Raw genomic sequence first — 11,116 nt, 5'->3', positions numbered from 1 at the left:
GCAACATCTGACGATGAATTATATTCGCGTAGTGCACTCATATGAGTGCTGCAACATCTGGTGATGGCTGGTATTCGCGTAGTGCACTCATATGAGTGCTGCAACATCTGATGATGGCTGGTACTCGCGTAGTGTACTCATATGCGTGCTAAATCATCTGGTGATTAATGGATTTTCGTAGTACACTCATCTGCATTGTATTCACGTAGTATACTCATATACGTGCAGAAACATCTGACAATAAATTGTATTCGCGTAGTTTACTCATATGCGTGCTGCAACATTTGACGATGAATTGTATTCGCGTAGTTTACTCATATGCGTGCTGCAACATCTGCCAATAAATTGTATTCACGTAGTATACTCATATGCGTGCTGCAACATCTGACAATAAATTGTATTCGTGTAGTTTACTCATATGCGTGCTGCAACATCTGACGATGAATTATATTCGCGTAGTTTACTCATATGCGTGCTTAAACATCTGACGATGACTTATATTCGTGTAGTATACTCATATGCGTGCAGCAACACCTGACAATAAATTGTATTCGCGTAGTTTACTCATATGAGTGCGGCAACATCTGACGATGAATTATATTCGCGTAGTGCACTCATATGCGTGCTGCAACATCTGACGATGAATTATATTCGCGTAGTGCACTTATATGAGTGCTGCAACATCTGGTGATGGCTGGTATTCGCGAAGTACACTCATATGCGTGCTTCAATATCTGGTGATGGCTGGTATTCGAGAAGAATACTCATTTGCATGCTTCAATACTTGATGGTGGCTGGTATTTGTGTTGCTCACTCTTATGTGTGATGCAACATCTGATGATGGCTGGTATCCGCGTTGTTCAGTCATGTGCGTTTTGCAACATATAATTATGGCTTATGTTTGGTAGTACATTTGCCATTTTCATATCAACTATAAGGGGCTCTATTGTAACGTTACACACCCAAACTTCGTCTTCGTAAGGATAGATAATCGTGTCAATTAATTGATCCGAAGAATTAATACCATTTTTAAAAACATAAGGTAAACACCACTCATAAAATTACCTACCGAATATCGTCTTTTATTGATATACTCGTACGTCAACGTTATACCCGAACTTATATTAAAATCTACGACATCTCGTGTAAGATATCATGGTTTACATTATATCTCAGATAGCTCAAATTGATTTGTCTTATAATATGCTGATATGCAAACACATACAAATTGAATGCGCATCAATAAATTTCTCCCACCTCTGGTAAGTAGATCCAATTATTTAACCATGCTAGAAACTCTCATCTTGCCCACGGGCGAAGATAAAATGGAACTCCTTTTTAATGGTCGCCACATTGTAATTACCTCCCTTGTTGAAGACTGTCGTCTGTAGCATCATGGAAACCTTGTCTTGTGGCAATATTTAGAACGCTATTTAATTATTTCTCGCTTCAAATGTCACCATAAAACAGTTTTCGAGCACCTTTCAAGAAATAATGCTTCACTCTCCTTAGAACTATTTAAAGACTGATTTGACTATTAAATTAATCTGAATCACTGCGCGCATATCCATGGCAACCACGAATTATCGCATATCCATACGCAATTATTTTCACGAAGCACAAAAAAATTCCAGCAATTTTTATTTTTTATTTTTGTTTAACTGAGGTGGGAGAAAAAGCATCTCTTATAGTCGCTCGTGTAAGATAACTTTATAACCTTACTAGCGTACGACAACAATGAAATTAAGATGTTGTTTTCCGTCCTAACAAGTAGGGGTCGAGTGTGTTTTGCTGCCACTCAATTTTAGACACCATACTTTTTCCTTATAACGTACACAAATATTGACCGAAATTGCATCATACCTGCTAAGCCAATTGTACATTGTTTTACCAGTTCCACTTCACTGAAATTGTATCAGACTTGGCTAAATGGTCAGACGAGTTTAGCAAACTCTGAAAGCAGTGTCAACTATCGTCGAATAGTCGTACCTTATCGTTCATTATTTTCATTACTCATCACAATTTTAGATACCAAATCGATATTGGGTCTTCTATTAATACAGTTCAACTTACCAGTGTAGTACCATAATTCGATTTTCAACAGTTTAAAGTTATTTTGACAAAGCTTTCAAAAACACGTTAGTCTTTACCTTCACCAAAACCGAATGACTCAGAAAACAATAGTGGTCATCTGCTGTTCGAATGAATCCTATCAGTGGAGATTAATGGTCCTAAGTCAACCGATCTAAAGTTATGAAGCCAACAAATCACGATCTACCGACCAACTAACATCCGTTAGACCGACCAAAATATATATATGCTTGATATGCCCCGAGATACCATTCGTGAAACAATTGGTTTCCGCTTAAATCGTTTTTACGTATGTGTGTAGTATCTACGACCAAAATAGTACAAAGTCATGGGTACGAGGTGGTAAGTTAAGGCAACGAGATGGCCTCGGTACTTGTCTTTAACGGATCAAACATGTGTTTGGCATGCATTTAAGTAGACTAAATTACAGAAACAATTTAATAGGAAAGGTTTATTATATATATATTATATTTATATAGCAATATCATCATTCAAAACATAAAAAACACAATGTTCTTCATGGAACTTTCTTATTCAGTATCAATTCTCTCATAGAAATGTAAATAACAAGATAATATGTATAACATGATCAAGGAGCTTGGTGCCTGACACTCAAGCCGTTGTTAAACAATATCGAAAACGACGTCATGAAGATAAAGCCATTTCAACACGCGCAAAACCACAATGACGTTGGCGACACCAGCCGCCGATGATCGGGGTGGGTGTTCATCGGAGTTGCAGAGAGACGTATCACAATAGCACGTATGCACTGGTCTGTTAAATAGTTCTCCATCCACACATGTTGTCCCAATCGAATCCGAACATGCTCTATTGACCACTGAAATGAATGACGATTTTATTTTTGTGTTCGAAGTGGTGTATAAATAGGTAACAATATAGCATGAATAGGGAAGTGGAAAATGTCCCGCCAACCCTCCATCACAACAAACATAAGGCGCCGATACGACAAAAAAGTTTCGTTTCAAATCAGCCTCAATATTTGTGTGTATGTGTGTGTGTGTGTACGCGTGCGTGCCGGCGTGTACGTGTGTGGGTGCGTGTGTGTGTGTGCCTGCTTCTGTTCGTTCGTGGTGCGTGCATGCGCTTATGTGTGAAATGGGGTGGAATTCTTTGATTAAAATTGGACCGCGATAGTTGAAATGGTCTTATTGTAAACATCAATAGTATGTGTATTTGTATGCATATCCAATATGTTTTACCAAATTCTTAAAGGTACCATTTACAATACAGACAATTTAAACCATATGGATAAAAAAACACCGACAAACATCTATGACGTCATATTTCTAACGCCATAATTAAAGACTTTAGTAATTGTATAATTAGTTAATTATTTTAATAAAGTGAATTCAGAGAGCTACCGAAGTATCCGTCGGGGTCATTTCCGGATTGTGTCATGCATCCCTTGGGACATTCTTTTCCTTCAAAGCTGTCCTTTTTAAAGGGATCGTTGCACGTTTTATTAACTTGCGTGTTGCAATGGAAACATTTGACACCAAACACCTCGTTTACTGAAAAAAACAACAATACATAACATTTAAGTTAAGTACATATTGAGGGATAATACAGTTTCCTTTAATCAGTTGAGTAAATGATTCACTTCACGACCATTTAGTATTTGTTATATAGATTTAACTCTGTGTTGTGTATGTGCAGACATCCATCACGCAGATATATATATTTATTTTCTGTTCGGAATAAATCGTATTTACGATAATTACTATATATGGGGGAGTATTTCCGACTATTGCCATATATGGTAATGGTCAGTGGGTTTATATAACCAAACGGCTGGTATAAAAGCCGTTTGTCCACGTGTTTTCGTCATTCGAGGTTGTACCGGGCCAGTTAAACCATCAGAAAATTAGTATATTGTATTATGGCAAGCGACGAAGAAGGCGGCGGAGTTGCACGTGGAAACGGTAAGTCCTCGGGGGACTCAGCAATTGAAGCTTTTTCGTTGTTTAAAACATATCTTGACAGTCAATTGAAGGACTTTAAACAGGATTTGTGTATTATTAAAACTAGCAAAGACAAGAAACTTACCTGAAGGAGCTCAGGAAATTTTAAAAGATTTACTTTTGTATAGTTAAGCACAGGAATAAATTAATTCAAGTGGCAGATTGTTCCCCCGGGGGCTGGTTGACAGTGAATGAGTATGAAAAGCCGCTACTTGGTTCAGATAGCGATGATGAAAAAGGCTTACAAGCTGAAACCAGGGCTATCAAAAAGATCAAAACTTTCAAGCCTTCTACAGATAACAAATTTAATCCTTATAAGCGTTCTTCTACCATTGCGAGCGCCACCACCGGAAGTCAGCGGCAGCCACGTCAACAAGAGGGATGGGGTCATTCGACACAGCAGTCCTTTCGTGAGAGTCAACTATAACTACGCCGACAGGTCCAGAGCCGCAGCGGCAACCACACAGCCCAAGACAGAATATAAATGATGAGTATTCTTTTGACTGTTTGTTTGATAGAGATTTCTTTGAGTATGAAGAAAATAGTTTTATACCAGAGTATTCAAGTGAAACCAAAAATGTTAAGGGTAGATTAAAATCCCACATAGATTTTTGGAAACAAATCGGCGCAAATCAAGATATTGTTGATGTTATAGATAATGGTTACAAATTACCAAGTGAAGTGCCGGAACCTTCTTTTGCGAGAAATAATAAGTCCGCTTTGGATAATATAGATTTTGTAAACTCTGCTGTAAACGAATTGTTACAAAAGCATTGTATTGTCGAGACACTTTTTGTTCCGCATACAGTGAATCTCTTGAGTGTTGCTATAAACAAACAAGGCAAAAAACGATTGATCTTGGATCTCAGAAAAATAAATGATGTTTTTGTGGAAAGAAAGTTTTTCTTTTGAGGATTGGAAAACGGGTTTAGAGTATTTTGAAAAAGATTCCTACAGTTTTAAGTTTGATTTAAGTCAAGGGTATTATCACATAGATATTTTTGCGGCTCATCAGACATTTTTAGGTTTTTCTATAAAGGGGAAATATTATTGTTTCACGGTTTTGGCTTTTGGATGAAGTACTGCCCCTTTTATTTTTAGTAAAGTGTTGAGAGAAATGGTCAAATATTGGCGAATAAACGGCATTAAGATTGTAATGTTTCTAGATGATGGATGGGGCACAAATAAATCGTTAGAAAGGACGCTGACAGATGCTTCATTTGTACAGAATAGTCTCATTAAGGCTGGTTTCATCATAAACAACGAAAAGTCAGTTTGGAATCCAGTTCAAAGCATTGAATGGATTGGTATATTTTGGAATAGTATAGCATTTTTTTATAAGTATTCCGGAAAGGAGAGTACTAGATTGTTTATCAAACATTGAACACGTTCTTAGAAATTACAGTTCAGTCACAGCGAGATGTTTAGCAAAATGCGTTGGCAAAATTATTTCTATGAAACCAGTTTTAGGCAACATTGTGAGGTTAATGACTAGGTTTTTATATATTTTGATAGAAAGCCGTAGTTCTTGGGATGTTTGTATGAAAATTCCTGAAGGACACCCGTTTCTTAAGGAATTGGAATTTTGGCAGTTGAATTTACAGAAATCTAACGTTAGATTTTTAGCTCCGTATTCGCCAGTTGAAGTGTTAGTGTTAGCTTCCCATTCGGGTGCGGGCGCTTATGTAGTGAATTGTAGAAACAGCGTTTTTCGCTCTATATGGTCGGAAGAGGAAGTAGTCAAAAGTTCTACTTTTAGAAAATTAAGGGCTGTCAAACTTGCATTAGATGTTTATGGCAATATGTTAAATGGTAAAACGGTAAAATGGTTTTCTGATTCCCAGTCGTGCGTTCATATCGTTCAGTGTGGAAGTACCAAAGTAGAGTTACAACAAGAATCTTTACGCATATTTGACATTTGCTTGAAGTTTAAGATAGATCTGCGTATTCAGTGGATTCCGAGAGAGTTAAATGAAGTTGCGGATAATATAAGCAAACTATCCAACACTGATGAGTGGGAAGTCACCGACGAGTTTTTTAGCTATGTAGATAGTATTTGGGGACAGCATGATGTAGATCGCTTTGCTACATACAAAAACAGGAAAACCAAGAGATACAATTCCTTGTTTATGGACTATGAGTCGGAAGCAGTAGACTGTTTTACTCAAGATTGGGGTAATGACAATAATTGGCTGGTGCCACCCATATGTCTAGTTTCTAAGGCCATTTTGCATGTTTTGCATTGTAATGCATCTGCTACGCTTATTGTTCCTAAGTGGCCTAGTTCGGCCTTTTGGCCTATGTTGTTCAATGCTTATTATGTTCAGAAAGATTACGTTTGTGACATTATGGAATTTGGCAAAGGGTAAAACATTTTTACAAACAATGGTAACAAGAAATGCGTTTTCAATTCTAAAAGGTTTTCTAGTAAGGTATTGGCAATTAGAATCGTTGCAAATGTTTAAGGTATTCTTAGTATAAGCGTTCGTTAATATACTGGGTCAACGTACGTGTTCGCTGTTTGTGCGCGTTATTTAGCTTGATGTATGTTGTAATCATATATAAACGCACCGTATTTTGTTTTGGTATAGCGACATTTAGTAAAGTTTTCAGTTTGTTTTAGTTATAAAGTTGTTTTGACGTTGTTGTAAGATGATGTGTTGCTCACAAGAGTAATTAGTATGAAATTAATGCGAATGTTTTGGTTCATGACGAGATACATTTCTGAAGGCGATTAATTGCTCATGACGAGCGATGATTATGCATGCGATCGTTTGCTCACGAGGAGTGACTAATGTGAATGTGATTAATTGACATGACAAGCGAGGGTTTGCCTATGATGAGAGGTGTCTATGAATTGAATCGTTTGCTCATGACGTGATTATATGCTTATGATGACAGGTTTGCTCATGGCGAGCGTTGTCTCGGAATGAGACGGATTTTGCTTACGTTGAGCTTTGTCTCGGAATGAGACGGATTTTGCTCATGGCGATCGTTGTCTCGGAATGAGACGGATTTTGCTCATGTCGAGCGTTGTCTCGGTATGAGACGGTTTTTTGCTCATGGCGAGCGTTGTCTCGGAATGAGACGGATTTTGTTCATGGCGACCGTTGTCTCGGAATAAGACGGATTTTGTTAGTTATGGTGGTACTAGTTTAAAGAGGCGTAGCTATTATATTTTGGCAAAATTATCATTGCAATACTATTATTTATTGAATTACATATTCTCAAAAGCAAACTATCCAACACTGATGAGTGGGAAGTCACCGACGAGTTTTTTAGCTATGTAGATAGTATTTGGGGACAGCATGATGTAGATCGCTTTGCTACATACAAAAACAGGAAAACCAAGAGATACAATTCCTTGTTTATGGACTATGAGTCGGAAGCAGTAGACTGTTTTACTCAAGTATATACATTTTTTAGATGTTTTCAAAATAGGCATTTGGAAGGATTTTGACTCGTTTCCAGTTCACCCGGATTTAATATCTTCTCATGAAAATATTAAGAAATTGGGTCAAAAAACAAAATCTGAAAATACTATCAAAAGTTACGAAAATCATTTCAAACTGTTTTGCAAATTGTGTAACAAATACGAATTTACAGCAGTTCCAAGTACAGATTACACTGTTGCATTATATTTGTCATATATGGAAAATAGTTTTTGTTTGGAATCAAAATTAAATGCAATTGTTTATAGCATTTCTTATGCCCATAAAATCAGTGATTTTGTTGATCCTTGTTATTTCAGTTTAGTGCGTAATGTCAAAGAAGGTATTTTGAGATCAGTTGGTAAAACACACATATCAAATGAACCAATTAGAAAAAAACGATATTGTTAATATTGTTAAATATTTTGGGAACGATTCTTGTCTGATAAAGAAACGTTTTGTGACCATGTCAGTTTTGAGTTTTTTCGGGTTTTTCAGATTTAGCGAGGTAGTTTCCTTAAGATGTTCTGATATTGTTTTTAAAGAAGATTGCATAGAAGTGCTGTTAAGACAATCAAAGACTGATCAATATAAAAAGGGAAACATCGTTATAATTGCCAAGACAGAAAACGATATTTGTCCAGTGAATTGTTTACGAATGTATATGGATTCAGCTCAGCTTTCAGAAGATTCAGATGAATTTTTGTTTAGAAACGTTTATTTTTCCAAGAAAGGTAATACACATAGATTAAGAAAGGGGAAGCATATTTCATATACAACAGCAAGAGAAATATTTGTTAAAAATCTTACAATTTTAGGATTAGATAGTTTTAAATACGGATTGCATTTGTTTAGGTCGGGAGGTGCGACAACAGCTTCTGAAAGGGGCGTACCAGATAGATTAATTAAAAAATATGGTCGATGGAGATCAGAGATTTCTAAAGATATTTATATCAGGGAAAGTGAAAAATGCAAGAAGTCAGTTACTTTAAAGTTGAGTAACTAAAAGAATGTTTATACACATCGGGTTTTTCCCGTTCTTTTTCATTCGATAAATGTATTGGCCCGGTATAGACCACTCCTATACAGTCGTTGTTTTATACTTTATGAGGTTAATAAATAAATAATTTATGTTTGGCTGAAAGTATTGAAACAAAACATAAATATATTTATTTTCTGTTCGGAATAAATCGTATTTACGATAATTACCATATATGGGGGAGTATTTTCGACTATTGCCATATATGGTAATGGTCAGTGGGTTTATATAACCAAACGGCTGGTATAAAAGCCGTTTGCTCGCCGAATGGGTATAACCCGATGGCGAGGGTAAATAAGCTCACCCCCACCCCCCATAAAAGCCGTTTGTCCACGTGTTTTCGTCATTCGAGGTTGTACCGGGCCAGTTAAACCATCAGAAAATTGGTCGCCCTCCCGCCCACCCTCGATGTTCTTTATGTTTATGTGTTTCATTAGAAATACCATGTTTATCAAGAATATGTTAATATCTTTTGTATCTTTTCCGATAAACGATTTTGTTTCGTTTCGGATGAAAGTTGGGTGTGCATGACATACTTGTTAAGTCTGAGAGAAGAGATTTCATGGACATTTACAAAGTTACATGTGAAATGTGTTTTTGTTTTTCTTTTCATTTTACTATGTATAAGTGCATGGACACAATATGCCACATTCAGTGGTCATTTTTTCCTCATGAAACCATTGCGTGTATGATCATTGAATAAATGTATTGGCCCGGTATAGACCACTCCTATACAGTCGTTGTTTTATACTTTATGAGGTTAATAAATAAATAATTTATGTTTGGCTGAAAGTATTGAAAGAAAACATAAGTGTAGACCTAAACAAATCGATAATACCCTTGAGGACTTAGTAATTTCGAGATTTTAAGAATCTTCCATGGCCACTTGTGTAAGATAGGTTCATCGAAATCCTCGCGTAGGTTTTTTTGTGGAAACGAAATTAACTGACTTTCGGTAGAACACCCCGAGCGGGGATTGGAATACTGTTACTTTTTAGGGTTGTAGGGACATAGTTTAGAACAAAGTTATCATTTTGCTCACTGTTTTTGCTATCAGATGGTACGGTAATTAGAAGATTTAATGAGGACTTATTCAACCTGCTGTTATTTTTTTATATGAAAATATAACAAAATATATACTCCAGAATAAAGAATGCTGTTTTAAGCAATACAAATAAAATAGACACATGTATAAGTATTCGTTAATATTATAAACTTTTTAATCAGTGAAATTTCGTTTAATTGATAAGTCTTTCATGGCCATTTACATCGAAAACAACCTCGGATGAATGCCGGGACATCAGTAGAATTAGTTCGTAAACTTTTGAATAATATCATGAATTAAATGAAGTGTTATACCTTGTATTTGTTGATGTACGTTTACATTGATTGCCAGTCAATGGTACTATTGCAAGCATAATTATTATTCCAAAGAGTGGAGTCATTAAATGTAACTGCTAAAATAAATTACTACGCGATCTACTTGCAGCGGACTTTCGGAGTCGAAAACTGACATTGTAAACCGTTCATATACATCCGAGGTTGTTTTCGATAAAATTGGCCGAGCAGTTCCGAATGAAAGATAAGCATGATCATAAAAGATGTTCAACCATACAATGTTATATGACAAATGATAACATCGGCCCTATATATTTACCCGAAAATACTATCAGTAATCCGACAAGCACCCCGAAACCGAAAAGAAATGTCGCCATATTTTTCTGTATAAGTATTTGCCGATGGATCGGAATGTGATCAATTGTACTCAAGTGTTATTTATATTAAATGCATTTAATGTCCTCGTTAAGTATCGTATTATCTTAAAGAGACACTCTTATTAAAAATCAATACATACACATGATTAACAAACATTAAATTAATTTTGACTGATAAACCTTTAACTGCTTACTAAATAATGCAATTATGGTAAATATTAATATATTAATATTAATTGATAACAAGATTGTAACCGTGTATTTAAACGCAAATATATTAAATGATTAGTGAATTCTAAAAACATACTGTGATCAACTATAGTCTCATAAGGTAGAAATACCGTGTTTTAAGCTCATTTCTTTCAAATTAAACTCGGTATTCTTCATAAGAACCATTGTTTTCGACATTTATTCATCCTTTTGGAGATACTAAAACTATATTATTAATTGTGGTTAATCTTATCATTAAAGCTGCACTCTCATAACATCAAAACATGTGAGAGCGCAGCTTTAAGAGTACATCTTTAAAGACACATTACAATGCTTTCACATATGTGATACCTATTTTTAAAATAATCACGTGACCAGCTTTTTGATAAAGCAGAAAGTCAACTTTCTTTGTTTTTATTTTGTTTAATCAATCTGTTGATCAAATTTAGCACCGTTATATATTTTAGACCACTTCCCTTTACATGTATGCATTATGTTATTTTAATCGAGAAAATATATGCATTCAATTTGTTCGGTAAAATTAACGAACTGACAGATATGTCGACCAGTTCTTCAAATTCAAATTCAATATAATATACATGTCGACATGATATTAAAATGTATAGAGACGATTGTACTCGCCTAGAT

General features: G+C 35.6%; 1 protein-coding gene across 1 annotated transcript; it reads right to left on the bottom strand.

Annotated features, from left to right (window-relative positions):
• Nucleotides 1-2,533: 2,533 nt before the first annotated feature.
• Nucleotides 2,534-10,307, bottom strand: LOC128206638 (protein quiver-like). Its single transcript, XM_052909225.1, has 3 exons — nucleotides 10,201-10,307; nucleotides 3,474-3,623; nucleotides 2,534-2,929 (listed from the first exon to the last, which is right to left on the bottom strand). The coding sequence occupies exons 1-3, from the start codon at nucleotides 10,256-10,258 to the stop codon at nucleotides 2,715-2,717; spliced, it is 423 nt and encodes a 140-aa protein (XP_052765185.1). The 5' UTR covers nucleotides 10,259-10,307; the 3' UTR covers nucleotides 2,534-2,714.
• Between the last annotated feature and the right edge of the window lie 809 nt (nucleotides 10,308-11,116).

Source organism: Mya arenaria, chromosome 10, assembly GCF_026914265.1.
Source record: "Mya arenaria isolate MELC-2E11 chromosome 10, ASM2691426v1".
NCBI classification, from domain to species: domain Eukaryota; kingdom Metazoa; phylum Mollusca; class Bivalvia; order Myida; family Myidae; genus Mya; species Mya arenaria.
This window is presented reverse-complemented; position numbering and strand designations above follow the sequence as displayed.